Source organism: Scomber japonicus, chromosome 14 (genome assembly GCF_027409825.1).
Source record: "Scomber japonicus isolate fScoJap1 chromosome 14, fScoJap1.pri, whole genome shotgun sequence".
Lineage (NCBI taxonomy): Eukaryota > Metazoa > Chordata > Actinopteri > Scombriformes > Scombridae > Scomber > Scomber japonicus.
The window spans coordinates 21,980,628-21,997,696 of NC_070591.1; the positions used below are offsets into that span (position 1 = coordinate 21,980,628).

General features: G+C 39.5%; 1 protein-coding gene across 2 annotated transcripts in view; it reads left to right on the forward strand.

Annotated features, from left to right (window-relative positions):
• pde10a (phosphodiesterase 10A) overlaps positions 1-17,069 on the forward strand; it is a 54,602-nt gene that overhangs the window by 37,220 nt on the left and 313 nt on the right. For both annotated transcript variants that reach the window (XM_053332936.1, XM_053332935.1), the window contains exons 3-21: positions 3,587-3,615; positions 4,856-4,976; positions 5,895-5,944; positions 6,064-6,204; positions 6,889-7,044; positions 8,092-8,142; positions 8,739-8,797; positions 9,080-9,131; positions 9,814-9,956; positions 10,370-10,462; positions 10,755-10,941; positions 12,181-12,323; positions 12,651-12,734; positions 12,832-12,982; positions 13,101-13,256; positions 14,140-14,312; positions 14,460-14,571; positions 14,729-14,809; positions 15,370-15,458. In XM_053332936.1, coding sequence (XP_053188911.1) covers positions 3,587-3,615; positions 4,856-4,976; positions 5,895-5,944; positions 6,064-6,204; positions 6,889-7,044; positions 8,092-8,142; positions 8,739-8,797; positions 9,080-9,131; positions 9,814-9,956; positions 10,370-10,462; positions 10,755-10,941; positions 12,181-12,323; positions 12,651-12,734; positions 12,832-12,982; positions 13,101-13,256; positions 14,140-14,312; positions 14,460-14,571; positions 14,729-14,809; positions 15,370-15,458 — 2,071 coding nt within the window. The remainder of the gene's footprint in view (positions 1-3,586; positions 3,616-4,855; positions 4,977-5,894; positions 5,945-6,063; positions 6,205-6,888; positions 7,045-8,091; positions 8,143-8,738; positions 8,798-9,079; positions 9,132-9,813; positions 9,957-10,369; positions 10,463-10,754; positions 10,942-12,180; positions 12,324-12,650; positions 12,735-12,831; positions 12,983-13,100; positions 13,257-14,139; positions 14,313-14,459; positions 14,572-14,728; positions 14,810-15,369; positions 15,459-17,069) is intronic.

Genomic DNA, 17,069 nt, shown 5'->3' on the forward strand with positions numbered 1-17,069 from the left:
ACTTTTTTTTAGAACCGAATTTAGTAACATGATAACAGAATATGATCATATCCTCACCGCAATGCTATTTTACTGATAGGACTTGTCACCCGGTCGTGCTCTTACATATCAGTGTTGCTGGAGCCACTGCAACACTTCACACTAATGATAAGTGGCAACAATGTGTTGGTGAGAACTAACCACCGCAATGTAGCGTCCTACATTTATAGGCAGGGTGGGGAAAACTTCCACACCCTTAAATGGAGACCAACATCATATCATGTCTCCTCTGACACCCAAAAAGCCACTAGACTTTAATATTTTTTAACTTTTAATTATCTCATATTGAATTTTTGCTGCTGCATCACTCAACTTGAGTGCCAGTGTTTGTGTTTGTGTCTGCTCGCATTTGTAGTTGAACTAACTGTCCTGACCTATCCTGTGCCCCCACCTCCCTTCTGTTGAGCGTTACTGTGCCTTTCCCTGCCACATCCAAGGTGGTGAGGAGGGGACCTGAGAGCTGAGAGCTGAGAGTTCAGGTCAAAACTTCCACTGCTGTTCAAAGTTCACAGTTACCCAGGCATCTGTACATGCTGTTTGCACTATTAAACACATTACATACATTGTAAATTAAAAAACCCCATATGAGTAGCAATCATCCCAAAAAAGGAGTGAACATAAAATTTTCTGGTATGTTTTTACAGAATCTTTTTCATTACAGTACAATCTGTATAGTCAGATCAGTTTTATTTATACAGTCCTGTGTCTCAAGGGTCTTGCACAGAGTTTGGCACACCATACAATATAATATACTGTGCACTACACCATGTACACACCATGTACTATGATCACTTTATTACATCATATTGATATATCACATAGATAGCTCAGAGATACGCAAATGAAAGACGTGATTAAATGCAGTAACTGTAATGTGAGTGTCATTCACCCACATTAAATATGGTGTCTCCTTTCATTACCGAATAAAGTTCTGTATAACATCTCCAATAATCAAGATGAATATAAACATGGTTGGTGTTAAGCTGTTTTTTTGGTTTTATATTACAAATGCAAGTAACTGTATTTGTATAATTTGTTCATGTCTGAATAATCCTGGCTTCAACAAGTCATTATAAAAAAAGACTCTGCCTGAAAAAGTTTTCATCTTTCAAAGGGTTTGGAGTCTTTCAAGTGCAGCTCTCTGTCCTCTGATTGACGTCACGCACGGCCAGGGGTTCACTCTAAAATAGCTCTCATGGCTAAGTTAGGAAACTCATAGCATACTGGAGGCATGTTTAAAACAACAAACAATGTAGCTGGCTGTAATTTCTTTCTTCATATGTACAAAGAGGTTTGTTTCACAAGAGGACCAGCTCGAGTCAGCACTTCAGTCGATGTTTCTAAAATCTGCCCAGCTTTTTGCATGGTTTGATCACATGAAAAGTTATCAAAGAGATCTGAGCAGTTACTGTTCTCGTGTGCTGTTGACCCGTGTGTAATGAAGACTGCTTGAGTTGTGTGAATGGTTTTATTTTCATCCCAAGTAGCACTCCCAGACCCTCTCCCAGAGTATAAGTCCAGAAACTGTTATGATTGGCTGAGGCTTTCATTATTATCACATACTTCAGTGTCCACGTCCAAAGACAATAGTCATATGTCTACTGTCTCTCCAACAGCCTGAAATCACACCAGGAATTTGCTCTCAAGGCCACAAAATTTTGCACTTGTCAAGTTAAATTAATACCTCTCTTAATTCTGTTTTAAAAGGATCATAATTTTTAACCTGCATCAAAGGTAGACAAAACACTCATCCATAATTTATATTTAAAGTGTGTTAATGTTTTGAATGCTGCATAGTTTTTGCATTTGCTCATTTAACATTCACCTGACTACTGTTGTGAGGAGAACATATGGTTTTGCTTACTGGTTGCTTGTGGGGATGTGCCTTTGTAAACCATTGGTGCACAAAGCCACTGCAGAGTATCCACCCAACCTTCAAACAGCCAGACCAGATATCTGTGTTGCTCACTCTTGTTGATTTCAGCGTTTGATGTAGGGAAAGTTGATTGTGCATGTTAACCTTTCCTCAGCAGTGGCAATGAATAATTGCATAGTAACACAGATTTAATATCCATCGATTTAAAGAGTAACTGAACACCGCCTGACAAATTTGTTTTTACTGACCTCCAGTGGTTTAACTTCTCATCTTGCTACATTGATGTTGAAGTGTACTCTAGGGTTTGTAAGTACACCGTGACATCAGTGTTGGGTGTGGTTACAGGTGTAACAGAGTGAGCATCTGACCATATCCAAATAGAAAAACATGAAACTTTTAACCAGTAAGAGCAGTAAAACACTGCTTTTGAGCCTGCTGTCGGTCAGTCAAGTATCAACTCACTAAGCCCTCAAGTCAGCGAACCAATTCAATTAATAGTAGCTAACAAGAGCTAATATTAGCTAACATAAGCTACTGGTCACATCAGGCCGATTGCTGCAGCAGTTTTTTAATTAGACAAGGGTTATTGCTTATGAATCAAACATTTAATTTATAAAAGTTTTGCATTTTCTGAGATTTCCTATTGGTCCAACTGCTGATTATTCTTAAACATAAACAATATGAAACATGTACCATTGGACTGAAAGTCTATGGAGGTGTTGACTGCTGGTGTTCTCTGTTAACATATTGCTCATTTTAATAGATCTGGGTTACCCGTTGCACAGATGGTCATCACTAAATCACAACATATGTCTGTGTATGACTTTTCATTTTGGCTGATGTTTAACAGGTCTTCTGTGAACCAAGTTACATAAAATAAAGGAAGATGTGTAACATTACTGTTTGACATCTCAAAACAACATAACTGTCAGCACGTCCACACAAGTTTTATGACGTGTGATTTCATTAAAATCAGAGTTCTGCTTTGTGAAACATGATGCCGACTTTAGCAGAAGACCTCAGTAACATATAACGTATACGAACGGTATGTTCTGCAATAGGTAATAAACTTTATCAGTGTCTGATAACCAACAATGACGCATTATTTATGGTCAGGTGTTGTGTCATCTTTTGCCCTTAAAAAACTCTTAGTATATTTTGATGTGCTTGTTAAAAAATAATTGTGTTTTATGGTGTGACAATGCTATGATTCAGGTCTGGTTTGTTTTGGGCACAAAAAACACTTGGTTAGCATTAGGGAAAGATCATGGCTTTGGTTACAATAATCACTTGCATGTCAAAATAAACTAATGTATCAGGGGCAAAAAACTCCAGGGAAAATCTATGGGGAGAATGCGTATTTTCAAAGCAACAGGCCTTCAGAGCAGTGGGCTTTTGTTTTTCGGGATAACAAGACATCAGACTAATGGCCTTTCAGTCCAATGGGATATTTCTTTGGACTATTGAGAGTTTCGGAATAATGGGCCGTCAGACCAATGGCATGGTACCATTGCAAACTGGAAGAATGTTGCACAATAAAAGTTCGGACACAACTTGATTGTTCATGTCTCGTCCACCTGATAAGAATAGCTTATCCTAAGATGTATTCCAACTGTTTTTCAGACACAAAGTTTAACATTGTGATTTTTTTCTTTCTCTCTCTCTTCACAGATGACACATCAGCTAAAGAAGTCAGCAGGGTAAGTTTTTGTTTCATTACTATATATTCATGTGACAAGGAACATGAGGCTACACTTTACAGATGATCACATTTTTAATACTTTATTATTGCCTTGTCCACATTATTCCCAAAGCTAACCTTAGTGACTAATTGAGTTCATACTGAAGGAAGGAATGGACACTATAGCTGAACTAATTCAGGGACAGCACTGAACTCAATACTCTCCTTGAAGAACTGCAAAAATGTCCTAGTGCACTTGATTAAGAAGCAGATGAACTACTTTGACATCACATTTGTTTGTCTTTGTGCTTACTTTCTTTAGAAAAGCGGCAGTTTAACTTGTTTTTGTCTTGAAAAATATAAATTACTTTACAAGCTCAAGCTGTGCACTCTTTGTTCAGATGCTTGTGATGATAAGGCTGGAGTTTTTCAGAAAAGGGTAGTGTCTGAGTGTTCAAGTCAAATAATCGTTTTGATAGTCGATGCGAAACAACGTGAATGTTTTGTCGCATTGTTGTCTGTGAGAAAGTTGGCAGAATCATTTTTGAAAAGAGCAAATCCATTCTGCTCCATATATGTTCACACCTTTGTCATCTTGACACCATTATGCCCCCAGGAAGCAGGGTGTCAGTGCCCTGGAGCTGGGTAGAAGGGACTTATACACACACATATACACAGAAAAGAAAAAAAACAAGGGCCACTCGACCCCTCAGTGCGTCATCCATACGTCTGTGCAAACAGGATGTGGGAGGATAGAAGGCGTCCCGTGGGGGAGGCTTTCTAGTACGCCACTCTCCCTGCCGTCCTGTCCTCACCCTCTCTGCAGGCGCAGAAATAGACGGCTCTCTGGCCCCGTACAAGGCAAGAGGTCTGTCTCTTACATAACCACACTTTTAAGCTGAGGCTGAGCAGCTAAGCTTTGCCAGGGCTCTAATCAGAGCTGTGGGGCTCCGGTGGCCTCCTCTTGGGACTGCGGGGGTATCCCTGGGCTAGAATGCAGCAGTGAAGGGGAGTGTAAGGGTGGAGGGTAATGTTGTGATGAATGGCTCTGTCTTTGTGAATGGCACGGAGATAATCTCTGTTCATTCAAAAAAAAAAAAAAATCTTGCTGCTGCGGTAATTTTTTAGTTGGTGCAGTACAGGATGCAGGTTGTTGTCCCATATTTCTTTGTTATAGCAGTTGCTGAATTCTGAAATTCAATCTTAGTGTTTATGCAAGGCTGTGGAGTTGCAATTTCTGTGTGTCTTGTGTCCAGCAGTACCAGGACACAAATATGCAGGGTGTGGTGTACGAACTCAACAGCTACATAGAGCAGCGCCTGGACACTGGAGGAGACAACAAACTCCTGCTCTATGAGTTGTGCAACATCATCAAAAAAGGTAAACTGAGAAAATATGCAATTTATTGATTCTCTCAGCTTCAGTTCACATCACTCTGAATCTGCAAGCCGACACTGACAGCAGACATTTTTTATAGAAAAAATTTGATTATGTTTCTAGTGTTTGTATAAACATCTCCCAATTAGACTGTTGTCAAATACTCTAAATGCCATTTGGACACTAAGTGAAAAGCTTGCTGTCATAATCCCAAACCATTTCCTGCTCAAATAAAAATTAAGAATTTTTTGTAAATGGATGGTCTTCTCCCCCATTCAGCTTGGCAAATCACATTAGTCATTTCCTTTTTTCTAAATGTCTTAATGTCAGACTCTTAATGTCTTTCTCGATCTAGACAAATAGTTGGTGGATTAACAAAAACAGACAGAACAATGATGGAAATAAGTTCAGGATTTTATCCTTACATCCTTGACAAAGTCTGATATGTCATATTGTATAAATATATTACAATATTATCAACAGACCAAACCAAACCAAAGGATCAGTTCACCCAAACCACACTACTCATTAACTTCTTGATCATCTGTGACATCACTATTGCTTCTCCAGTCTCCCTCTTTTGTCACATTGTATGATAACATGACCTATATATCAGCCTGAAATGGGACTGGAGAGGAGGATTGGGAATGAAATGAACTGGATGGCAGTCAAAGCCCTCGGTCAAAGTGCCCTTGCTTTTAAGTGGGACATTGTTAATAGATTGTTATTAGATTACAACTGGACTGTTGTCTCCACACTTTCCTTCTCAGGTATACCTGTCATTTGCACTTTTGTGTGTGCTGGACACATTTAAATGAGAGCATATACATAACACTAATATCAGTTGTTACTCGACTGTCTTATTGAATTTCCAGCATATGCACAGCTGGTCTCTGACCCACGTGTCTCTCATTTTTCCAGCAACGAAAGCTGATGGATTTGCACTTTACTTCTTGGGAGAATGCAACAATGTAAGTGCAGAGGTCATTTCCTGAACACATTTTCTACACTGCAATAGTTTTTGCATTTATTTGACATTTCTTTCTCATTTTCTGTCTGCCTCTCTTTTCTTGTCTATGCATCTAAATAGAGTTTAAGTGTGTTCACTCCAACGGGGGCCAAGGATGGCCCTCCAAGCCTCATCCCCTCTGGCCCCATTGCATTTGGGACAACCATTGCCGCTCATGTTGCCAAGACTTGCAAAACACTGCTAGTAGAGGACATCATGGGGGTAAGGCTAGTTTTCTTCTAATTCATACTGATTTGCCCATCGTAGAAATTACATTTTTTCCTGCATAGCTGGGAATTTAAATTACAAAAAGATTGTTTTAATATATTGTTGTTTGTGTTCTCTTGTTATTTTAATTATGACAATATAATAACACTATTATGATAACGTGACCTCTATAAATGTTTCAATTATTTGCTTATGTTCAACATCACCACTTGTTCGATCAATCAAATCCAACCGTCACCACTAGATTGTTTGATTCAGCAGTAAAATAAAATATTCCTTACAGAGAGATAAAAATCTTTGAATTTGAATTTTCGAGAGGGGGTGGGGGGGTAAATTCTGTATCTACACTTGTGCACTAGAGTGCTTAGTGTAAAATACAGCAAAATAATAATAATAAGCCAGTTTTTTCAGTTTCACACTTACTTTGAGGAGATGTCCAAAAAAATTGGAAAAAGCTCTTGGGTTCTTAGAAATTCAAGTACACATCATTGGGAAACATCCAAGACAATTAAATCAGATGCCCCTCTTTCATTAAAGCTCAGGCTTTTCATTATTGTGTCTGATACATAGTACATCTTAGACAAAAACATCAGATCAGAGAGCAGCTACATTGACCTCCTTTGTTAAACTCTTGTGCAGTTCGGGTGATAACGACCTTCACTGACCTGTATGTTCCAGGACGAGCGCTTCCCCGACGGCACAGGGCAGGACTCAGGGATCCATGTTCACTCTGTCCTGTGCCTCCCCATCCTCACTGCCATCGGGGACCTCATTGCCATCCTGGAGCTGCATCGGCACTGGGGCAAGGAGCCCTTCAACCTCAGCCACCAGGAGGTCAGTCTGACCCAGACAAAACACACCAAGAGTGGAAGGCTGGAGCAAGGCTCACAGAACTACAGTTAGCCTGGTATTCACCTTAATCTGGATCTGTTTAAGATCTCTATAGCTTTGTTGGGTTCAGTTGATTGTGAATAATGCTGTATTTCTGGGAGATTCTACAGGTGCTAAAATACATACTAAAATTCCTAAAATAGTAATGCAATGACGTAGCTCAAGCAAGTTCAGCCATGGTACTGAACTTGAAATGTTAAACTGGCCACTTGAGTCAGCGCAACAAGCTGAACAATTTATTATCTTATAAAGTTGTTATGGTTATCTTGATAGCAAACAGTTGTTGATTTACACACCCGGCATACATGAAGGAACATTATTTAAAGTTGTGTTTTTTAGTCCTTCATAAATTCACTCCCATTTTAGCTCTTTAGTTTTGGTATTCACCAACTTTCCCAAGGGAAGTATCTGGCTCATTACCTGCAAAATGCTCCACTGTGTTCTGCCGCTTGGTGTCGGTCAGGTCGCGTACAGTGGGTTAATCAGAGCTTTTTACCTGAAAACTGCTGCCGGCTGTTTCTCGAAACAAGGTTGATTTAGAGTGAACCAAAACAATAAAGCTGTGGGTCATAAAAAAGCTAAAACAATGAGCTGAGGGATGCTTAAAATGTGGGGGGGAAACTGCAGAGTTGGTTAATAATGATATGTTTCTCACATTATCAAACATTCACATTACACATCATCATCATCATCATTTGACCTGTTGATCATATGAAATATATTTTTAAGATATGAAATATTTAATAATGCAGCTTTAATTTCACATTGCATGAATTTTAATCCACAGTGCTAAACACACGGACGCACCAGTGTTACAGGGGTGAAACTGTATCCCAAGAGTCGCTCCGAATCTGTAGGCTGACTGGCTCTTCTGTGATTATGAGACCGCGTGTTGTGCGGAGCAGAGCAGTGTGGAAAATGTGTGTTAATTGTGATATTTTAATTGTTTTCCCCACTTCTTGGGAGCTAAGCTGCACTTTCTTTTTCCAGGTTGCAACAGCTAATTTAGCGTGGGCATCAGTTGCCATTCATCAAGTACAGGTGAGTAAACTTCCACAGGGACCTGGTTAAAAATTTGAAAATGCACATTGTGACATAGTACTATAACACTTCACTGAGGACCTGTGTGGGAACAAGGTGAAGTCTGCCTGTCCCACTTATTATTATTATTACTTATCTTGAGTGACTTTGTTTGTTCTGGTTCTGCACGGGTGTTTTTAATGGGGAAATCCACTGTGTACAGGAACTGGGTTGTCACTGGGCTCAGTCCAATCAACTAAGCCATAGATTCAACAAACAGCTCCCAGAGGACGTCATTATGCCCCAGTGCTGTTTTTATTTGAACAGATAGCATAACACCTCAGAGAAGCGGTGTCCCACTGCTGCACTGGCCACAGTGGATCTCTGAGCCTCAGTGAGCAGGTACAGCACTGCAGCACAATGCACTCCTGGGTTAGCCGCTCGCTGCAAAACACACTGTTGTTACTACAGTAAAACTTATCAAGATGGCCCACAGCCAAGTGTGTAGACAGCAAGGTGTTTACAGTACAAGCAGGATGCTGTATGTGCTGTATCGGAAATGTTTGATACTGTAACGTCTGTGGGCCGGATCATGACCTTCCTTTCTTTGTTTCTAGGTGTGCAGAGGCCTCGCCAAACAGACTGAGCTCAATGACTTCCTACTAGATGTGTCAAAGTAAGAATCGCTGTCAGTTTATTGGGACCATTCATGTGTGTAAGAATGTAATGATAGTGTATTTTAGTTTCAGCATCAGAGAAATTACAACATGAACTCTAAAGTGAGTCTGTATCTCATCTCTTTTCATGTAAGGTCAAAGGTTAAATAAGGCTTTCTTCTCACACAGTAAAATAAATGAATTTATTTTAGGAAATTTAGCTTTCATGTCTTGAATGTGAACGTCATCAGAACTTTCCATTTGTCAAACATCTCAATGCGCCATTTCTTCTTTTCGCACAGAACATACTTTGATAACATTGTGGCAATAGATTCTCTACTTGAACATATTATGGTGAGTGTGATTTCTGCAAGTAGGTGTTCATTCACATTGTCTTCAAGGCTACACATCCTCGGAGTGTGTGTTACATTATGTGTGTTAAAGCAAGTAGTAATGCTGCTGTAATACAGATACACACTGGCCCCCTCGATACTCATGGGGCATTGCTAGTATTTCCTTACTATACTGTACATGCTTGTTGACATTAATAATGTTATCTCTCATAATCATTATTACAATTATTCATTAATAATATAATAGATAAATAAACATACTCCACATAAAGAAGGCATGTTTTTTTTTTAGCTTGCAATATTTTCTCTACTTTGCAAATTTAAAACAAATGTGATCTGTATGAGTTAAAAACACGCTTTTCCTGTTTACTTCACTAATACCCACCTCTCTGTTTGTATGTATGTATACATGTATTTTGTTGCCTTGTGACTATAGTGTCATCTCAGGTCATTCACGTCATCTGGTTCAAACACTAAATTTGAACCAGAATGACCCGTAGTAAAACTGTGTGTGTTTTAAACTTCTACATTTAACTGTTCCATTGAAGAGAAACTATCAAATGAAACTCTAGATATGTATCTGATCTAATTATATTGCAGGTGCTAGAGACAACATTCATGTTTTTTCAGGTCGATTCAGCTTTCCGTGTTGCTCACAAGGCTTTGTCCCTGTTGTTTTGCAGATATATGCAAAAAACCTGGTGAATGCGGACAGGTGCGCGCTCTTCCAGGTTGATCACAACAACAAAGAACTGTATTCTGACCTGTTCGATATTGGGGAGGAGAAAGAAGGCAAACCTGTCTTTAGGAAAACCAAAGAAATTAGGTGTGTAATTGTTCCTGTTTCCTGCCAAACTGCAAGTGTCAGTTTACTGTAAATAGTAGTAGTAATATCCGTCTGATAATTGCAACACATATGGCTCATCATTTTCAGTTTCTGCTCATTTTTGCTTTTGTCTCCATACGTCCAAAAGTTGTGTCCTGCTCTATTTTTTAATACAGTTTAAACAGCTCAGACATTCTTCTGATATAAAATGAAGACAAAAATTATAAGAAAATGCAGTTGAGCTGCTAATTATGCATCAGAGTCCTTTCGGTTAATGTATACAATGTAAATAGTATTTTGTAGTTTTAGTATTAAAACATTAATAAATAAAATATGAAGTCGTATATGATATATCCATTTGCTTACGTTTGTAAAAAGTGTCATATTGCCTCTCCTCTCTTCTTTCCCTACAGGTTTTCTATAGAGAAGGGAATAGCTGGCCAAGTGGCTCAGACAGGGGAAGTCTTAAATATCCCAGATGCCTATGCAGACCCACGGTTCAACCGGTAAACTCCAAAAGACTCTGCAATACACCTATCATCACTTATCTTTGTCATCACATATTATAAATCTTATAAACATTTTTAAAGTTGTTTCGTGACTGATCCTGGACAGCTTGGCTTCAGTTTGCTTTATTTTGCATATAAACACTGTAGTCATTCTTATTAGAGCGGCCTCCGGATTTAAGTGTACACCAGGAATTGAGACTTAAACATGCTGTTCTTGTCTGGGTCACATTGTAAAGTCTCTAAATGGATTATGTGTCAAATTGTTATATTTTTCTATCCTCCTTCGCAGAGAGGTGGACCTTAAAACCGGCTACACTACGCGGAACATCCTGTGCATGCCCATCGTGAGCAGGGGGAGCGTTATAGGTGTGGTGCAGATGGTGAACAAGTTAAGCGGAAGTGCCTTCACTAAAACAGATGAGAACAACTTTAAGATGTTTGCTGTCTTTTGTGCTCTGGCCTTACACTGTGCAAATGTGAGTAAATTGAATTACTGATACTCTCAAATCATTTTCCACACAAGTGTGCTCTTTATCTTTTCCAGTGTTGGTACATTACTTGAAGATTATATAATACTTTGTGTCCTTGAATACTCAAATCTGATTGGCCAGGGGGTGCGCATTATTTTCAGATAACTGTACAGCTTTGTTGTCCTGGCGTCATCACCGTCCTAAATTAATACTCATAGCTGCGAGGCTTATTTCAGCTGTTACTAGGCTACAGGTTTTTCCACTTGTCTATTCATTTTTTTTGACAAAGATAGTGCCAAAAGCTTCTAAGTAAAGGTTGAATTGCTCCAAAATATGAATAGATGCTTATTTTTTTCATAATGGTCATCCTTACATGGAGCACACAGTCATTTCATGAATCATGCTAACTCCTGAAGCTTGCGTTGTGTGGTCTCTCTGTCAAAGCCTCTCGTCTCTGTGCAGCCTGACTCACCCCTCAGCTCGTGCGACAAACTTACGCAGGAGCAGCGTCACAAAGTTGGTTTTAAAATTGATGAGGCATGTTAATATTTTAAGACAAGCTGTCTGCATCCGTCCACTGACAGGATTTATGTTTAGCTGTAATTTATGCCTCACGTCTCGAGGAAACTCACTTAGGCCTGCTCCTGATTTATGGTGATTCATGGTGGAAGGTGTGAGGCTTGGCGTCTGTACCTTATTCCCGCCTGTCTGGGAAGGGGACAGGGATACAAACCAGATGCGGAGACACTTTTTAGAGACACACAACTAAAAGGAGGACTGTTACCTTACCTGTCTTTAAACTTTTTTCTAGGGATCTGACTTTTGTTGTCCTGATAGTGATACCGATACCTGGGTTTTAGGTACTGATCCAATAGTGTTTAATTAATAAGCTGTATGTCTCACTGTTTGGAAGAGTCTGGCCTTGACTTAAACATTGCTATAGTCTATAGCTGTAACAAATAAATACATAGATATAATTTAGCTGAATTGTTATTTATTGAAATAATGATATCTAATACCAGATCAGCCCATAGTCATTGATACCTGATCCAGCTATTTTAGTCGGTATCAGACCGATATCAGTATCAGTGCATATCTGCCTTTTGCTTTATTGGAAAATCCAACAGTGATACTTTAAGATATTTCCATGCTTTTTATAGCACATGCTTGAGTGTTCAGCTTCTCTCTTGACATTTTTAAGATGAATTCCTGTTCTGTGATTTCCCATTATGTCTCTGCATGTAGATGTACCACAGGATCCGGCACTCTGAATGCATTTATAGAGTGACGATGGAGAAGCTGTCTTATCATAGCATCTGCACATCAGAGGAGTGGAAGACCCTTACCCAGCTCAACCTCCCTGCACCCATTTATAAAGAGATTGAAATGTGAGTGTCCTTCCTCCAATGCTCAATGGGCTTCTCTTAATGACCCTTGAGTACATTGTATAAGCTTGTCGTGTATTTGCTGCCATATTAGCACCAGATTCAATTCAGGCTTTAGTCACTTTATCTCTAAACCTGTGACTCTGACTGTAGTTAGTCTACAGCCACGTGTCTGTGAAGGGCACAGTGACACAGTCCAGACCTGGATGAAGAGGCTCTGCAAGAGTTTAACACTCCCACCCCAGATCTCACATGTCCCCTCATCTGTCTCTCCTCTTTCCAGGTGTGCTAATTTAAGACTCCCCTTCTGTGTATTCCTTTCTCCTCAAGGTTCCACTTTGACATATCTCCCTTTGAGGAGATCTGGCCTGCTGTCTTTATCTACATGGTTCATAACTCCTGTGGAAAGACCAGGTAAGGTGTCATAAGGTGTCATAATGATGTCAGTGTCTGTACTTCATCAAAGGATGATTAAATGTTAATCTGTGTGATCTTGTCTCACTGTATGTAGCTTTGAGCTGGAGAAACTGTGTCAGTTCACCATGTCTGTACGGAAAAACTACCGGCGTGTGCCCTACCACAACTGGAAGCACGCGGTGACAGTGGCACACTGTATGTACGCCATCTTACAGAAAACGACTGGGATGTTCACAGAGCTAGAGGTTCGTTCCTGTGGGTTGGGTCCAGGTATTACCCCTGCTAGATAAAATGAATGAAATTGGAAACAAGAGCATTTGAGTTTTGACTTCCTTTTTCCTGTCCACTTATACTGGTTTGCAGAAGAAGGGTCTGTTAATCGCCTGCCTGTGCCATGATCTGGACCATCGAGGGTACAGCAACGCCTACCTGCAGAAGTTTGACCATCCGCTGGCTGCTCTGTACTCCACATCCACCATGGAGCAGCACCACTTCTCTCAGACTGTCTCCATCCTACAGGTAGAGCTCCTCTAAGCGGCACCAGCATCAACATTTTATTTATTTATTTATTTATCATTACTTAAGTGGTAATAGTCAACCCAAAATCCGATGCTATGGCATTACGTGTTCGACGTTTTCATTACTTAAGCAACACCACCCTGGCTTGCACAGTTTGAGTTTACGAAATGCAAAAGGATTTTAATTACAGTTTTAAAGGTAAAATGCTGTCAAATTAAACTGTTTGGGTTCTTTCGTGGCTAAACGATTCAGTTAAAACAGCTGCTGCAGAAACTGCAGGATCATCGATCACAGAAGTTATGAAATAACTCCACATAGCACCATCAAAAAAAGATGCCTTGCCAATGAAACAAACTTGAGACGGGAAGAAAAGAGGAAAGCAGGAAGCCCACATTTGAAGCCTGCCAATAAAGACAGATGACCAATTAAAAACATGGTTGCCAAAGAGTGTAAAACTATGGCCTCAGATATTGCCAAAAATTTTTGTAATCCTCTCAAAACTCAGATTTATAATGGGTGCATCTGAATTATTCATATTTAGTCCTTAAATGTTAAGTACTCAGTAATTGCTCTGTATTTCTTTCTGCATAAGAAGAAAAGGCAGTCATTACATTTATCTGTATTTTTACTTGTATTTTAAGTGTTGAAATACTTAATGAACATATTTTTTCTGGAAAAGGAATGTTTGCACTCTCTTACACATACTGATTCACTGAAATGATCATTCAGTTTAGGTGTGAGAGTCTTCTACAACATCCAGGATCTGCTGGCAGAGTCTCAACCTGAGATGGCTGCTGGCTTTTCAACCTGTTGTAGTCTAGCTGAGCTGAACGCCTCATAAGTGGAGCTTTTGCTTTTTTATTGATCTCTTTGTTTCTCATAGCTGGAAGGGCACAATATTTTCTCCAACCTGAATTCCAGCGAGTACGAGCAGGTGCTGGAGATCATCCGCAAGGCCATCATCGCCACAGACCTTGCCCTGTACTTCAACAACCACCAGCAGCTGACGGAGCTGCTGACCGTTGGCAGGCTGGATTTGAACAACCACACACACAGGTCAGGCCACGATTCACGTTGGTGTACAGGTCAGGTCAGGATCATACCAGGTTTCACAGCATCACACAGAAAAAAAAGGGACCTGGTGCAAGCCAACAGCACATTGAGTTCCCCACATGGTTATAACAAGGCTTTGCTCCCCTCCAGGGACCGTGTGATTGGTCTGATGATGACAGCATGTGACCTGTGTTCTGTTACCAAGCAGTGGCCGATCACACGACTCACAGCCAATGACATCTATGCTGAGTTCTGGGCCGAGGTACAGTGGGATGCTGTTGGAGTTTAAATCATTTTAGTGTGATACTCATGCCTCCAGTGTAAAAGTCAGATCCCTATTACTATTGTAAATGCTGCAATATGCATGAATAAAGAGAAATGTGAGTTTGCTTGTCTTTCCTTGTTTTGTTTCACTACAGGGAGATGAGATGAAGAAGATTGGGATGCAGCCAATCCCCATGATGGACAGAGACAAGAAGGATGAAGTTCCCCAAGGCCAGGTAAGAACAGCACTTTTACTCACATGTGCTTACTCTCCACGTCACATACACTCTTAGAAAGTTTTTAAATTGTTGCATTCTGATGGTAGAAATTAAGCACAAAAGTTTTAATTAGAGCATAAAGAGTAAATGAATAATAGTAGTAATTAATAGTAATATACAGTCACCAAATAATTTATTTAAAATTATACTGTTGGCTCAAAAATTAAAGAACTCAAAGAAGACTTTCCTGCTGATAATGAAAATTGAATTACACATCTAGGGTTAGGGTTAAAAAAAAAAAGTTAGAATTTCTAAATGTTTGGACTAAGTTCTATATAAAACACAGACACACAGAGATGAACACACCAGAGACATTTAAAATCATAAAATTGTGTGTGTGTGTGTGTGTGTGTGTGTGTGTGTGTGTGTGTGTGTGTGTGTGTGTGTGTGTGTGTGTGTGTGTGTGTGTGTGTGCGTGTGTGTGTTCCTTAATGCATGATACTAATTTATTATACTGGCTCTAAAATGTTTGAAATCTAAACTTGCCACTATTGTTTCATATTTTTAATTTATTTTAGGTGGGATTCTACAATGCTGTGGCAATTCCATGTTATACAACACTATCAGAGCTTTTCCCTCAGTCCGGTCCTCTTCTAAAAGCCTGCAAGTGAGTATCCTAAGTTACACTTTACAAGAGTATCAGGGTCTCATCCCTTATCCTGTGAAGAATTGTTTGTTTTTTGGGTTTGTTTGTTTTTTTTAAAGGAAAAACCATTACAAAAACGCAAAATGTGTAAAAGTTTAGGACCACCACACAGTATTGTCTGGCTTATTTCACATCTGACACAGCTTGAAGTACAACAAGTGCCAGCAGCAATGGGCCAGACAAATAAGATTAGAGGGGACAAGTAGTATGTGCATAGGTATGTGCTAACATTAGATTAAACACACTTGCGGTATAACATAATAAATTAGACAAATTCAATCAGACACAAAGTCACATCACACACACTGATGCACTGACGTAGTGTCATCTCTGACACTAGCTTAGTACATCAGTGTGTGTGGTGTGATTTTGTGTGCAAGATTATATTTATATGTATAGTTTCTGGTGCATGAACAGGATCATATTGCACATTTGCCTCCCCTCCTAGGGTAACCCGCCGTTTTTTAAAACGTTGTGACCTTGATCTGCAGGGAATGCAAACAAAGTGAGCGGTGAAATATTTAAGCCCCGGCTGTACGTCAGCAACGGGCTCTGGGTGGGCAGCAGGCCTAGACCCTGCGGAGCCCGGCTGCTTGTTGTGGGATCTGCCACAGACGTGTAAACTGCATCAGGCTGGCTAATTGAATGGAATGGCAGCAAAGGGCAGCACTCTTTGCACTTGTATGTCAGGCTTGATTACAGCACAGGGGGGAGAGGTTACCTTCATAACAACAAGAACTGATGGATCCACTACTGCAGATGACTAATGAATTGCACACTTGCTCCCTGGCTGTAGTGACATGTGTCATTTTGCCATTGCTCATTTGGCATCTCTCTGGAGATTTTTTCTTGTAAATAAAATGACTATGTAACAGAATTAGTTTTTATTATTTTTGGTTGTTTAGTGTAGAGTTTGTAATGTGTTGGTTATTGTAATATATTGACATTTGATATGGTTCCCTTCACAATCATAATTTGATATTCTGATAATGTTGGTATTTTGATATTTCTGGCATAAAGTCATTGTTGGAGGTGCATAATTTCAGCAACCGTTTTTTAAATTTATGGCTGACTCACATAACATTATGTCTGTATTAGTTCTGACATCAGATGCACACCCTTGTGGCAGCCGTGGTACTTACAATAGTATATTTTCATAATTTGGATTTTAACATTTTGAACATAAATAAATCATTTTAAGCATTTTCATTTTTATTCTGTGCTATTTTTGTCCAAATAGTTTTTGTCTTGATGAAGTAAACCATCCCCTCCACACATGTTTTATGACATATCAAAATAATGCTTTGAACTATAATTTGTGTCTCATATTGTTTTTCCATAAAAAAGCCTTGTTAAAAATGATTCTATTTCTGCTCCCTCATCTAGACCTAGAATCTCTGAATATGTATATGTTCATTCACAGTGTATGTGCATTACACTGAAGGTTTTAAGTTTTCACATCACACTTGTCTAAGTTGCATATTAGACAAGTTAGCTCTAAACTTGTTGTGATGTCAGAGATCATGCCCGTACATGCTCATGCAATCTTGAACTCAGATTTAAAGAGGCCAC